The sequence below is a fragment of the Coenobita brevimanus genome, chromosome 111 (genome assembly GCF_032717465.1).
Source record: "Coenobita brevimanus isolate Jiangsu-jjx chromosome 111, ASM3271746v2, whole genome shotgun sequence".
Taxonomy (NCBI): Eukaryota; Metazoa; Arthropoda; class Malacostraca; order Decapoda; family Coenobitidae; genus Coenobita; species Coenobita brevimanus.
In genome coordinates, this window is record NC_137064.1 from 1,260,746 (window position 1) to 1,277,056 (window position 16,311).

The 16,311-nt window shown below is 40.9% G+C and overlaps 1 protein-coding gene across 1 annotated transcript in view; it reads right to left on the reverse strand.

Moving 5' to 3' along the window:
* The window catches only part of Eps-15 (Epidermal growth factor receptor pathway substrate 15), a 57,972-nt gene that overhangs the window by 3,494 nt on the left and 38,167 nt on the right, over nucleotides 1-16,311 (reverse strand). The window contains exons 15-18 of the mRNA XM_080286414.1: nucleotides 16,040-16,100; nucleotides 12,245-12,324; nucleotides 11,843-11,950; nucleotides 10,248-10,571 (exon numbers count right to left, since the gene is read on the reverse strand). Coding sequence (XP_080142540.1) covers nucleotides 10,248-10,571; nucleotides 11,843-11,950; nucleotides 12,245-12,324; nucleotides 16,040-16,100 — 573 coding nt within the window. The remainder of the gene's footprint in view (nucleotides 1-10,247; nucleotides 10,572-11,842; nucleotides 11,951-12,244; nucleotides 12,325-16,039; nucleotides 16,101-16,311) is intronic.

Below are 16,311 nucleotides of genomic sequence, written 5' to 3' on the forward strand. Positions count from 1 at the left end.
AAACACACACAAACACACACACACACAAATTAACAGGAGTTTTGCCATCTAAGGTATTTAACAAATACCCTGTATTTTAGAACTTAGCACCTTTCTTTCTAATCTAGCATCAAAAAGCATTTATTCTTACTTTACACATAACAGTTATGTAAGCCCTGACTACAGTTAACTCAATAATTCACTATTATGACAGACACACACTACAACATCAACAACACATAAATATCTGCATCTAACTAACCATTGCAACCAAGCAACACAAAATATATCAGTAGGGAATGCTGTTTGGGCAGAAGAACACATTTTGCTGCCATCATTAGCATTCTACTTAAAGTTCCCATTAAATGAAGGGTGAGCCAAGGATTCAGAAACAAGAAGGGAGATCATAACATTAGGAATTAGTTTTGATGATTATGGATGTTAATTACAGTAAACTCTCTTCACCAGATCCTGTTTCAGAAATCTGCCACTAGGTTCGCTTCCGTCACCCAGCTCTGATGCTGGGTAAGCACAGGAAAAGTAGCCAGTGCTTAATTTCTTTTTAATTTTGACACAAAGTAAAACACCTCAAAACATATTTTACTCATCAAATTACCCAGATGGCATGATATGCTACAAAGAAATTACAATATGAGAGCCCTTTGATTGGCGGGGGTTCCGCCGGCATAGATCGTGGGTCCAGGGTGAGATGGGGCTCGGGCCTGTGCTAGAGGGTACAGGGCATTGCAGTTCCCAGGCTGCAGCTTACGCCCAATAGAGAGGGGCCCGAACCTGGGAGTAGCGCCCCAGGAGGCTGCACTATCAGTGGGTGTATAATGGCGGGATAGTTGCAGTGCCAAGACGCGCTTGGAGGGTGTCCCTGCAGCTGTCCTGGCAGGGTGCCCCAAGGCCACTACCAAAGGCACTGGTAAGCTGGTGGGCTAGGGGTCCCAGATCCATTGCCTGGACCTGGGACTGTGCAGTGAGTGGGACCTGTGCTGTGTCTGTCCCCCTTTATTAATACTGAAGATGACAAAACAAAATAAGTTTCAAAGCAAGCCTGTGAACAGTAAATCACCCATGGGGATGAGGGTGGGTTCATGGAATGTGGGAAGTTTGAGGGGAAGAGCGGGGGAAGTCGTTGAGGCATTCAGTAGGAGGTGGGTGGATGTGGCATGTTTGCAGGAAGTCCGGTACAGGGGTGGATCAGCCAGAAAGATTGTTGGGAAGGACTGTTGCTATAAGTTGTTTTGGCATGGGGGGGACAGACGGATATGGAGGTGTTGGTGTAATGGTTGCGGAGAAATGGGTGGAATATGTTATGAATGTTTTGAGAGTAAGTGATAGGATACTGGTAGTGAAAATTCTGTTGGGAAGAAAGATAGCTGCGATTATATCGGCATATGCTCCACAGGCAGGATTGGATGAATCAGAGAAAGATAGATTTTGGGATCATTTAATACATGTAGTGGGTGGTATGTGGGATGATGAGACAGTGATTTTGGGAGGGGATTTAAATGGTCATGTAGGTGAAGCAGCACAAGGTTATGAAGGAGTGCATGGAGGATGTGCGTATGGCCTAAGGAATGCAGAAGGGGAAAGGATACTCGAGTTTGGGGATGCAACGGACATGATTGTGTGCAACACATATTTTAGGAAAAGAGACAGTAGGTTAATTATGTATGAGTCTGGGGGAAACAGCAGTCAGATAGATTATTTTCTGTTTAGGAGGGCCGATAGGAGGTTAGTGAGGGATGTTAAAGTTATAGGAAGTGAGGAGTGTGTGCAGCAGCACAAACTACTGATTTGTGATATGGTCCTTAAAGAACAAGTGATGAAAAAGAGGACTTATGTACCTAGGAGGAAAATATGGAAGCTGAAAAACCAAGTAGTAAGGGATGCCTTCTATAGCAAGTTGAGGAGAATGGTGGCTGAACAGGGAGCTGTAGACAGAGGCATTAATGAACAGTACAGAGCCCTCAAGAACAATTTCTTGAGAGTTACTGATGAAACATGCGGTTGGACAAGAGGACCACCAAGACATAAAGTAACTTGGTGGTGGGATGAGGGTGTAGAAGCTGCAGTTAAGGAGAAAAGAAGGCTTTTCCGGGTATGGAAGAAGGGTGGTAGCAAAGAGGAATATTTGGCTGCCAAGCGTAGGGCTAGAAGAGAGGTATACAGGGCAAAGTCTGAGTCACAGAGACAATTACTTGATAACCTAAATCATGGGGAAAGGAAAAATATATTTAGGGTGGCAGGTCAGGTGAAGAGGGATAATTGGGATATTATAGGTAAGCAGTGTGTGAACAATGATGAAGGAAGGGTAGTGGTGAACAGAGAGAATATTAAAGATGCATGGAGAGAGCATTATAACCGGTTGTTGAATGAGGAGTTTGGCTGGGACGGGGAAGGTTTGGAGCCAGCAGATCCAGTGTCTGGCCCTTGGCCTTTGATTGATACTGCTACTGTGAGTGAGGCAATAGGCAGGATGAGGGTGGGGAAGGCAGCAAGTGTGTCTGGGTTGACTGCCGAAATGTTGAAGGCCTCAGGCGATATAGGGGTGAGTTTAGTCACTGACCTGATAAATAGGATTATTTATGAGTGTGTTGTCCCAGATGATTGGCTGAAGAGTGTAATTGTAAATGTGTATAAAGGGAAGGGTGATGCCCTGGAAAGAGGAAATTATAGAGGTATAAAGCTTTTAGATCAGATAATGAAGGTAATGGAGAGTTTTAGAAGGTATGATTAGAGAAAGAGTGAAAATTGATGAGATGCAGTTTGGGTTTATGCCAGGTAGGGGGACCACTGATGCCATATTCATTGTTCGACAGCTTCAGGAAAAATATATTGGTAGGAGAAGGGATCTTTATTTTGTTTTTGTTGATTTGGAAAAGGCCTTTGACAAAGTCCCTAGAAAGGTGGTGAAGTGGGCAATGAGAAAGCTTGGCTTGGAGGAGTGGCTGGTTAGGGTGGTTATGGCCACGTATGTGGGTGCTCACACCCAGGTGAGAGTGAATGGAGATTTGAGTGATGAGTTTTCCGTGAATGTTGGTGTGCATCAGGGGTCAGTCTTGAGTCCCATGTTGTTTATCATGGTACTTGAAGCCCTTTCACGTGACTTTATAAACGGACTCCCATGGGAGTTGCTGCATGCTGATGATTTGGTGTTGATTGCAGAGAACGAAAGGGAGGTGAAGGAAAGGTTTAGGAAGTGGAGAGATGGTATGGGGCAAAAGGGTTTAAGGGTAAATGCAGATAAAACAAAAGTGATGACATCTAGGGCCGGTGGCGGTACTGTTAAAGACAAGGGAGAGTGGCCATGTGCAGTTTGCCACAAAGGCGTGGGAAGTAATTCCATCTTGTGCGGTGTGTGTGATAAATGGGTGCATAAGAGATGTAGTGGTATCAGAGGTAGACTGCGAGATAATGCTGATTTTATGTGTACGGCGTGCCGGGGTGAGCAGGTGGAGATTGTCAGACATGAAAGGATTGAACTTGCTGGTGAATCTCTTGAGTGTGTGGAAGAGTTTTGTTATTTGGGAGACATGTTGAGTGCTGGAGGTGGGGCTGGAGCTAGCTCTGTGGCTAGGGTGAGAAGTGGTTGGAAGAAGTTCAGGGAGCTCTTGCCTCTCCTGACATTGAGAGGGCTCTCCCTACATGCTAAGGGGTCTTTGTATGCAGCATGTGTTAGGAGTGTAATGCTGTATGGTAGTGAGACCTGGGCAGTGAAGGAGGAAGATATTCGCCGGCTCAGACGAACAGAAATGACAACGATTAGGTGGATGTGCAGTGCGTCCCTGCGTCCAAGGCCTGGAGGGGCTGGGTTTACGATGGAAGAGTTGAGAGGTAGGATGGGACTGGAGTGTATTGGTGTTGTGATGAGGAGAGGTAGATTGAGGTGGTCTGGACATGTGGAGAGGATGGGGGATGATAATTGGGTGAGGAAGGTGAGAAGTGTTAATACTGGGGGTGGGGTTATGAGGGGTAGACCGAGAAAGACATGGGACGAGGTCATTAAGTGTGACCTTAGGGTTAAGGGACTGAACAGGGAGGCTGCAATGGATCGTGCAGTGTGGAGAGCCGCCATTAGGTGACCAAGGCCGACACATGCAAGCATGTTGGAGCCTTTAAAAACGAAACGAATTTGTAAACTCCGCTTTTGTTAGTTTACTCATCTCAGTAAGCATGATATAGAGACAAAACCTAGGCAATTTTACTAGAACCATCCATAAAGCAAGATAACAGTGATTAAAATATTTGTCATTCGTTAATATCCACAAAAGAAAAATATATGTGTAGCCGCATATTTAGCAACACCTTTCGATATGCCGCCCCGCCTGACGTATGACTTTTCCTAACAGTACGGACCTGTTGGACGTCTTGGTCATCTTAATAACCAAAGTCTAACACAAGTAATTCTTTTAAATGTTTCCCTGGCTCCACTGCACAGTTTAGTAAGTTTAAACTTCAACTCCTCATACTCTATTATGATTATAGTGTCATACCGCACTGCCGTGTGTTTGGATTAATATGGCTGACTCACCAACTAAGCAATCGTTCAGTACATTATTTTCAGAGGAACTGCTTACTACTTTAAAGCATGCTAAAATACACACATCAGAAGTCCTGAAGGTAATCTCCTTTTACTAACTGCACGCGATTTATTCAAATATATGCAAATAGACAGCACACTATTTTAGTCCCCAAGCTCCTGTAAGATTCACTGAAAGCCTGGTTATTCTTCCTTTACAGGTATATATATATATATATATATATATATATATATATATGCGCTTGATTGAATAGGAAAAAATATTCCTATAAATAGCAGTATTATTATAAACTTAGTATTAGGTACAATTTCACATGTCTTTAAAACCCCGCAAAGATATTTAATCGAGGCTGGGCGAAGCTAGACCACCCGGTGGCATACCGCTGAAACAGGTTTGGTGAAGCCTCTAATTACTGTACTTGCAATATCTGGCCCAATGCAATATCCGACGCTGCTGGCTCAGCTCTGTTACAGCAATATCCGGCAAAATAATGCAATATCCAGTACTGAAACAGGACGTAACCAGCAGTTTAAAGCAATATCCGGCATTAAGGCATATCAACCAGATTGTAAACAGTAGCCAACTGGCGCTGTATTACTGTACTTTATCATTACTTTATTTTATTTTATATTTAATTTTCAATTTTTACTCATGGGAAAGCTTTTAGGAAAGAAGGTTGAGATGGATAATACAGTAACATAATATACAGCTTGACAATAAATATTGAGCCAATGGGGGGTACTAAGCAATATCCGACATAGGGCTTGGCTTATGCCAGATAACTGGGAGTTTACTACCCTAACCATAATTTTAAACATATACACATGATGGGGAGATTCAAAGCACAGATCTTTAATCTCTTTACGTACATGACTCACGAAGAGAAGAGGAAACCTGTCATACAATTTCCCCTCATCTACCATCATGGACGAGAGTCCGCCAAATATCTTACCTCTTCTCCCTTCCTTCTGCTGACTAACATTCCTAGGCTGAGAAAGACTTTGTGTGTTTTTCTGCACATACATGATTCTCTTTCATATGATGGGTCAGGGAGAAGTGATGGACGCATCCTAAATGTGAAACAAACGAAGTGGAATAGAAAACAATCTTTTGACTCTGACTTGTGTTCCCTTACATATGAATTTGGGTCTTCTGGAGGAAGGAACAGAAGGGGGGAGGCAGGGAAGGAGGCTGAGAAGAGAAGGGAAAACACCAGAAACTGTGAGGTAAAAAAAAAAAATGTCAGTCAGGTTCAAAATTAAAAGCAACAAAACCTTCTGCAACTCAGCTAGGTCTTTCTGGCTGTTTGAATTTTAGTCAGTGATGCTGAACCATTATTCTGAAATTACCCACCTAAATAAGTACCATAAATGAATAAGTAAAACATGTTTTATGGGAATATTGTGGCAATGGAATGTCAATATCCAGTGTCACTGCCAAACTGTTAACTCTGTTCATCATGATTTATGTAACAAGTGGCCCAGTGAGAGGTATATTGGAGACGAAGTTCAAAAACTTCATCTTAACTCAATACAATTAGTTCTCCCAACAATACACTAATTTACTGAACAGCAGCGGCTGTACAGGATAAGTTGCAAAAATCTGAATAAAAGTTCTGGCATATAATAAAAAGTTCAGTATTCAGATGAAACTAATATAAATAACCAAACGCCTCTCACTGATACTGTGCCACACAACAGTGGACCAAGTAAAATAGGTGGCATTATATATTTTAAAAGAGACAAATTTTAATAGTCTCAAGTCATGCACAAACATGCAAATGCTGCCACACTTCTTATCTGCAACTAATGTAATCATCTAACTGTATAGGTACAGTTGGTCCAGTTATTTCACAGATAATTGCAGGGACAGTGCTGTACTGGGCAGTCTTAAATCTGGCAAAAGATTTAAATCTCTTCCCTTCAAATAAACAATATAAGGCTGTAGCCAAGGTGGCACAGGAGGCTTTGTAGGACCTCTGCCTTAATTATTTATTTTGTATAATGCACCTTAACAATCTCTCATATGCTGTTTAGATAATTATACTGTGTTGCCAATACTGTGGTAAGTGGTGGCGACTATCATCCACTCACAATTTAGCGCTGCCTCTTTCTTCTTAGATGACTCTATAATGAATACCATACCCAAAGGTGGACAAGAAGTACTTTTATAGTACCGGTAGTAGCGGTAGTGGTACTGTACTGGTAGCATTTTTATTTAAATTAATTTAGCATACAGGAATGCTGTAAAATTTTCATGACAGTTAATATTAAATTAATTGTCATCATCACAATGTTGTTGTAGTCTTGTGGATGTCTTCCAGTTTTTCATTTCTCCACCAAAAATTACCACTTACTGCTATCATTAAGAAAATGGCTTAAAAGCTACTGACGGTACCACTTGTGGTGCTCATCCAAAAAAGTACTGCCAGCAGCAATAACGATACTAAAGCAGTAGCAGTATTGAAGAAGCGACAGTACTAAAAAAATATCATTGGTAGTACCATCAATATTTTTATCCGTAGTGCAAGGTCATAGTGTGTGACCTCAGGGATGGGGGAGGCTGCCAAAGATCAAGCAACATGGAGAACCGCCACTAGGTAACCAAGGCCAACACATGCAAACAGGTTGGAGCCTTTATAAATGAAACAAGAGTACTGCCCACCACTGGACATACCTAATGGTTTCCTGTAACCCAGGAAACAATTGACAACATGGGTGATAATCATATGGCCAAATAATGGGATGATGTGGCATTTAGGGTGGTGCCCCTGTTAGCCAAAAGGAGATGCAACTACAGCATCCCATCTAGGAACCAAACCTTCACACTCTTCCCTGCACCTTGCCACAGTGAGGCACTGTCCACCACAAAGGAAATCAATTTACTGTACAGGACAGTCCTGCAAAGGCAACTGCTTGCCTGCAGTTGATGGATCTACCTGGCCAGACAGACTGGGTTATTCTACTACTACAAATATCTACACGGTCTGCACTAATATCATACAACAAAGTACTGAGATGCAATGTATACAATACATTGTTATGGAAGAGGTGATACAAAGTATCCTGTACCACCCAGAAAACTCCCCACAGTTGCAAAGGTCAATTAAATAGTACCAGGTACTTGAAGGGAAGATTTTTTCACCTCTGACAGATCACATGCCTTGTCTTATACTGAGAAATATCTGAGAATTAAATGAACCAACCATACATGACCACTGGTTGAAGTGAATTTGCTATCTCATGCTAATGTGAAAAAAATCTATCATATGACAGATAAATGTGACAATAGTACTTCACTTGATTATTGATGTTGCCACATACTGTCAATCAACTTACAGTTCCTAATCCCAACCTGTTACACACATGACCAGAAACAAGACTAGTGGATAAAACACACACTACGTAACAAACTAACTGCTTTATCTGACTACCTTTATTCAGTGTTTCTATCCTCATCACAGATTTAACCTCTTCAGTCTGGGTGATGTTCTTTGTTCTTGCCACTAACAAACAGTTTTACTCATCATGAAAGGCCTTAAACTGAATGAGTCAATGAAGGCTATACCTAACCTCAAAGCTGTATAAAATCAGCAGGAGATAGTAATAATACACCAGCAAGACATCACCACATGCAAGGGATCAACTACAAACTATTTCATGAATTTCCATGGATGGTGGGTGCAATAAACCAACCTTCCAGTATTCTTAACCTGGCTAAGCTCCATCATTAACCCCTTCATGAAGATGGGATGAGGAACAATCACCATCAACCATCTTTCAGCATGATGTATTTTAGGTAGTTACTAGCTACTGCCACACAATCACCCCACTCTGCCATTCTGTATCTGTCTGTCCGTATAAAGATTCACAGCAGAAGCAGATTTTCTCCTCAGTGGGAAAGTCATAGCTAAAATTAACCTTTGCCTATGCTGGTCCAGTATAAATCAAAAGGGAAAGCATTTACTGTGAGTGCAGCATATGAAAGAGAAGCACTGTACTGGTTAGGTCAGTGTATATCAGAGTGTGTCTCATCTATATGATGTGACAGGGTGTAAACAGTACATTGGCACATGAAAGTAATCATTACAAGCATTCACTTGATATACATGTCAAGGACTGATTCAAGCAGAGACTCAGGGCACATACACAACTGAAGGCAAACACTGTAACCACTCAGTCACTGTGGCTCTACCATCAATTCACTATCTACCTACCTTAGGTATCAATTGCCTGGCCCTTTCACTGCCCCATTAGGAATATTAGGGGCCCTGGGGTAGGCAACTCAGTATACTCTCCCAAACTTTCAGGCTGGCTCAATCTGACTACTAAGTTTACCTTAGACAACACTGGCAAACTAATGCTTGGTGACCTATCCTTAGACCCTCAACCTCAGAAAAGGGAATACAGAACTAGCAATAACCTTTACTACTTTTGCACTGACAACACTAAGCCTCCCAAGGTCATTTCCACTTCACCTGCCACCCTGTCAATCTTTTTTCTGTACTCCTCAACTTTGTTCACAGCCTCCTCTCTCCACCCTACCATCACTTATCTCACAATTCATATATGCCAATAGAGAACACAATCAAACTGGTCTAAAACTTCATCCATCAATCTACCCATCCATCATCCAATCCTATGTCGCCCCATGAGGAGCGTAGGGGGCCTGGGGCAAGAAAAGTTGGTCCTAACATTTACAATGAGAATTCATACATACAAAAATTATTGTACTGTTGATAAAACACACATATACAAAGAATTACAAGTTTCTAAACTCTCCAGATCATTCAAGTTCACAATTTAAAATATCATTCTTCACTGTAACAGCACCAAATGTTGTATCCTTATCAGTTATGAAGGCTCAGCAGCACTTGTTTTACGCAATTCTGTTGTTATTACTATCTGTCTATTGCCAGATGCCTTAATCCCGTAAGGAGTGGCCACAAACAAATTGCCTCCATGTCGCCCTGTCCCCTCCCATTTCACTGCCTGCTCGTAGCTCACACACCCCTCTCATATACCTCTCCACTCCATCCCTCCAACTCATCCTTGGCCTCCCCCTCCCTCTCCCCCCTTCCACCTCACTCACATACACTCTCCTCATTAGTCTCTCACTCTCCATCCTCTCCACATGGCCAAACCACCTCAATGTGTTTCTCCTAATGCTTCCTATCAGATCCACATCCACATCACAATACGACCCTTCACAAAAGACATAAGTAACATATAAGAAAGCAGGGAGGTACAAAATACAAAATAAATCACTAAGGATGAGGAACAAAGTCTCCTAAGCTCACAAGAATACAGCCCTGTAGGTACAAACACAGCTCTAAAATACAGGATGAAGAGGGATAACCAACTCATTTTTGTGACACCAATCATGCCCAGTAACCCTCTTACTGCTTGACTTTGCTTTCCTTTAACTAACGCAATTTAGTTTTCAGTCATATTTATTGAAGTTCACATCCACAAAGCTGTATGGCTCAGTTTGTTAATTTCTTCTCTTTGAGTTAAAATTCTGAGCAATAACAAAAATAATACTTAAATTAATAGGGTTTAGTTTAGACCTATTTACCAAAGCCCAAAATCAAAATGAAATCCATCCTGTTCAGAATAACTATGCATGATCAAACTCCAGGCTAATAAGAAAACTGTGATCAGAGTAACTAATTTTGCCATGCACATTAACACCTCGATGCACAAATACACTCACCTTCGCATCAAAGTCCGCAAAGTTGGCAAAATCAGCGAAGCCACCATTGTTGGTAGGAGCAGAAGTCTTGTTGTCACCCCAACCACCAACAAAGGGGTCAGGGTTGTTGGAATTAGTTTTATTGTTGGTGGTGGTTTGCGTGGGGTTGTTATTGGAGTTTAGCTGAGGGGGCGGGGGTTTCGCAGGGCGAGTCTTAGGAGGCGCAGGTCTGGGTGGGGGCTGCTTGGATTTCTTGGGAGGAAGTGCTGGAGTAGGACTTTCAGGTCTTGGAGGAGGACCTCCACTCTCACCAAAAGGCTCGCTACCGAATGGATCGTTTGCTCCCTATAAGATGAAGAGAGGTTACCAAACGGTTGAGTAGCCTTACAATATCATCATCATCTGAACCTCTTTTTTCCAGCCAAACATGGAGTGAGGTAGGGCCCAAAAATACAGAAAAGAGGGAAAAAAAATGAGAGGGAGAATTAATCACCATCATGCCCAATGAAATGGGCCACACACTCATTTACTCACCATTCAAGCCCTAAGAATTCTGACTAAACCTCACAGTCATTACCATCCACACATTTCGTTTATTCCACCTATCAGATCAACTGTTACTCTTGTAATCATCCTGCCTCTGGATGGGGGGGAGGGGGAATAAAAGATAAGATGATAATGAATAATCTTTTACTGTAATACCAAAGAATTATGTCTGGCACACTTACCTCCTACACAGCCTTAAAATCAACTAATTAAACCATTACATTAAAAAAAAAAAAAAAAAAAAAAAAGGGCTGCCCAATGCCAACACCTGAACTGTGAAATATATATGTTTGTTAAAATGACAGACTTTCCTATACCACACACAAAACAGAGCAATTCCCCAAATCCAAGATGGTTGGAATCATGAGGCTTTTGGAAAACTGGAAGTATCTATCACTATCATCAGGTATGTGTATTAGACACCCACTTAATTAGCATTCCCATTATAATTCATAATTAACATTCCCTTTATTATTTACTATATTCATGCTCAAACTTATTATCCCACAATCATTCTTTGGATGGTTCAGGTGTGAAAAATCCGCAATGAAGAATGATGATTTTGTGTTTACAGGGAAAATTGCACAACAGAAACTTACAAAATCAATCTCTTGGTTCAATTAAGTCTGGCTTGAGCTGTGCTGGGTGACTGTAAACTAATGTAGCAATTTTCCAATAACAATAGCCCTGGAAACTTAATTAGGAGTGCTCTGATAATAAATATATTTACATAACTTTTTCAGTGAACTGATTCTTTCAGAATTCTTCTGGAAAACTGTTATTACGGAAATCTTGAATTCGGCTTTGGGGGACTACACTGTATAGAGAAACCTAGGAATTTCATTACTTTATTACTTCAACAAATTGTAAACAAGGAAAAAAAAAAAAAGTCTCAAGACTATACAATACCAAAATCATAATTATGAAAAACTGGGTGGTTGTAGCAATGAAATGTTTTAACAGTTTCAAGTAATAATAAATATTAAAGACGTCAACAGACTTTATACTGTGGTATGATAACAAGATGCAAAAATAGAAACAGTTCCCTCACTAAACAAAGACCAACTGACCTTGGTTTGTGAGGTAAATGCATCCCCTCCAAATGGATCACCAGATGGTGCTGGGCTGGCAGCTGGCTGGGCTGTTGGTTGCTGGTCCCATGACCCAAATACATCAACCTAAAAATACACAAAGTCCTTGTTAAAGGGTAAATTCCAAAATATTACAACTTTTTCCATATCACTGAATGAAAAACAGCTTAGTACAATAGGTAGCAATGGAAATTTGCTAAGCAATTTTTCTGCATTTACAGAGGACTTAAAAAAAAAAAAAAGGGGGGGGAGGAGGAGGAGGGGAAACAAATGTATATGAAGTCAACTATATGACAAACACTTTCATAACTCAAGGTGTTATTATATGCTGAAAGTATAGGCCTAAAGAAAAACAATAAACACAAGTAACATAATACTTACGTTGTTCTGTTGTCCTCCAAATGCAGAAGCAAATGGATCATGGCCTCCAGTGAATGATGTATCTTTAACTTTAGGATTGTCTGAAAAAGATGTACCATAATAGTTACCAGAGCATGTCATTTTCATTCCAATTCTATAGTGCAGTCCTTCAGTACACACATCCATCCATCCATCATCCAATCCTCTGTTGCCCCATGGGGAGCTGAGGTTAGGCTCATCCCTGAGTGACATTAAGCGAGCAATAAACCCCAACCATCCCCTCAATCCAATTGGAGCACCTTAATTACCCACTAAACCACCAGGTGCCATAATTTGGTTACATGGCTATCACCCAGCGTAGTAAATGGTTTCCTGGTGTACAGGAAACCATTTGGATTGTCACTCAGTGTAGAGTCACCCGTATGCAGAAGGAAGAGGAAAGAATGAAGGAAAGAAAGACAGACAAGGGAGTGTAAAGTCATCCGTAGGCAGAAGGAAGTGGAAAGAATGAAGGAAAGAACAACAGAAGTGGAAGGATGAATGATAGGTACAGTATCTATCTATCTATCTATTGCCAGACGCCTCAATCCCGTTCAGGGTGGCAACAAACAAATCGCCTCCACGTCGCCCACAGTACATGAATAAAAATTATGTTATGCTTCCTTCAGTAAATTGCATCTTACAGCATTCTGCAACAACTGCAACAAAATATATATAATTTTCATTACATTAAATCAAATCAAATGATGCCAAGCTTTTGTTTATGGAATCCCTGTAACTGGTAAGGGCCATGGTATAACTGAAATTAAAAAATCCCCAAAATTTCCCATCTAGCTATGGTGATGTATATATTAATGAAAAATTTTTGAGGAAAGATAATAATACAATGTCAACAACAGAAAAATGTCTGGAAGAATACTCTTTCTAATTCAGGAAGGAAAGAAAAACATTTATTACACACAGTGGAAAGCAACTGACAGCAAATTTTGGCTCATGATGGGAGCAAACTTTAACCAAGGTTGAAGTTGAACTGATGATGTTAGATGTGGAAGATACTGATTTTGAAGGTTTTTAATCACTGACAGTTGATGTGATGACTTTAATAAAATGTAACACCATGAAACCATTTACTACCAGGGTGGTAATCATATAACCAGATTATGGCATCTGGTGGTTTAGTGGGTAATTATGGGGCACCAATTGGACGGAGTCTGTGCAGGTTTATATCCATGGGGTGGTTGGGGTTTATTGCTCATGTAATGTCGCCCACGGATGAGTGAGGCTGGCCACTCTCATCTTAAATGTCATGATTAACTTGCCTAGCCCCAGGCTCCTACACTCCTCATGGGGCAACACACAGTTAGATGATGATCATGATGAACTTTCTTTTAACCTATTGTATAAAAATTCATGGTAATATGATTTAAAATTTTTAATACAAGTTAATACTGGAATATTAAATGCATAACCCTTTTAGATATTGGAGGCAGTGCATGCAGCCTAGATGGCCTGTAAAATATAACCAAAGGCTGTGTTGCTTAGCAAGGTGTTAATAGCATTACTTCGCTAGTCAGTGGGAAGAGTGATAAAGGACTGTGGTGACTGCGGCAGCAGGCTTGCAGTGTCTCAAGAATTGGGGCTTGTCTTATGCATAGGGTATGCCTTTAAATCTACATTTTGTATGGAAATATTGGAGCAGTTTTATACACAGGTAGGTCTTATACACTGGCAAATACGGTAATGACTAAGCTGGTAATCAAATTTCACTCACTTTGCAAAGCTTCCCAGAGTTAATAGTCAATATTCTACTATCTATTTCTGATTACAATGTACTGAAAAATAATTCATCATCATCATCTTGGCCTCTTTTTCCACCTAAGGATTGGGTGAGGTAAGGTCCAGAGACCAAGAGAAAAAGCTTGACAGAGGAAGGACTACAAAAAAATCTGCCTATTTTAATGGGCCACACTTTTAATCACTCTCGATTCAATGCCTTTAGATTCCTGACCTCACATCACAGACCCAAACATCTAAACTTATAGGAATCATATCACTTACCTGCACATCAGTCTGACAACTAGCACATCACAAGGGAAAAACTAGGGTGCTATGTCATACACTCCTCACAACAAAATTCTTCTTATCAACACCATTAGTTCCCTTGCTTCATCAACCCCCATACCGCACTTTCTCAAACACTCATTTACAATACCTATCCACCTTCTTGGTCTATCATGCATCATCCCACCTTCAAACTTGTTCAGACACATCCTTTTCACCACACAGTTCAAACCCATTCTCTCCACATGGCCATACTGGCTAAGTACACTCACTGACACTGGTGTCAACAGATTTCCTCCGTAACTCACACTAGTCTTGATCCTATCCATTATCTGCACTCCACACACATTCATCAGTAACCTTATTGTCGCTGCTCTTACTACTGACTTTTCATTTTCCTGCCATACCAAGGTCTCATACCCACTACTGAATATGATCTAGTTTAATGCAGATCATGAACAAACTGAAACAAAAAAAATCTCACATTTAATAACACTACAACCGGAACAATGATTTTACAAAAATATCAATGATGTAACAATATGGCAGCAAAAACCTAGAGCTTTTAGCAGTAGTGGTTGCAGTCCCAGTCACCTTGTGGACTGATGGCTGACTCTGTCCTTCCACAGTACTCTACCATCTCCCTTTGGGGAGACAGGGATGGATGTGAGGGATGCTTGTATAACTAAGCAGCAGAGATGCTGTTATACTGTTGCTACCACAACAGGATGTCCCTCTCCAGCACTAAACATGTAGCTCAAAGAATTATACAAACACACCACTCACAGATGAACATAATATCTTAGTGTAAAAGGTAAGGAGACTAAACATTATACAGTATCTATCAAAATACTTTTTTAAGGATACAGTACTGTGTTACACTCCAAAATAATGGGTCATCCACCTGAGCTTAGTGGGCACGTAGTCTTTTTGCAACATTTCTCTTAACTCAACAGCAAAGCATGACAATACTATGGCTTTTCATTCAATTTTTCATTACTATGTTACAGTGTTCCTGTAATCTCTTGATGGTGTTCCTGTAATCTCTTGTTACTGCTCATGGAAAGACAATAGCCTAATTATAGGATTATAGGTTCAGACAAGTGCTCACGGGCCCTTCAAGCCCTCTCGCACTTGTTCCTGCGAAGGGCTCTCGTGCTGTGCGCTCGCTTTGTCATGCTTTGCACTCGATTCCTCATGCTTCTCATTCGTTTCCTCGTACTTCGCATGCGCATTGCAATCATTTCAGGTAGTCCGAGTCACATTTATGTGCTGTTCTAGTCTAACGTTGTCACTATCAGCCATCAAGGCGACATCGAAGGGCCCATGATGGTCTATTTATATGCTGTTCCGGTCTAACCTTGTCACTTGGATTTTTTGCAGCTAACCAATTGATCGTGTTATTTGCAGCTTCAGGAATGGAACCTAAGTTGTCCACACACAAGTCCAAGATATTAACCACTCGGCCATGGCAACCAACCGGGCGCCGGGAGCAGCATTTTTTGGTCAATATTTGAACGCTCATTAAATATAGTAAAAGTTTTTCAATAGTGATGGGACCAAGTTTTTTCACATCAGCGAATATTTGGTGATTTTTTGGCCAAATTTGGTGCGATTTGAATGTGTAGTTTCGGCTGCCCAAAATACACACACACACACACACACACACACACACGGCTACTGCTATGGTATATGAGAAGATGTGAACAGAGCATATGGTAGTTTGTAATCAATCCAACAACTGCTTATACTTACTATCAGGCTCCTGTGCAGTATCACCATTCTCCTGGGGTGCTGTTGGTTCCTTTGGAGATTCCTGTTGAAGGAACATGAGTGTATGGCACGATACAATGATTACAAACAAAATCATGCTTAACTTCTTCAGTAAATATACATTATTAGCTTATTCTTATTACAGGAAAGATATGTATTATTAGCTTATGTGTTATTAGCTTATTCTTCCTACTAACAAACAACTTAATATGGCTAAGAAGAGTCCCCAGGAAGTGAAGCATTTTATATACTGT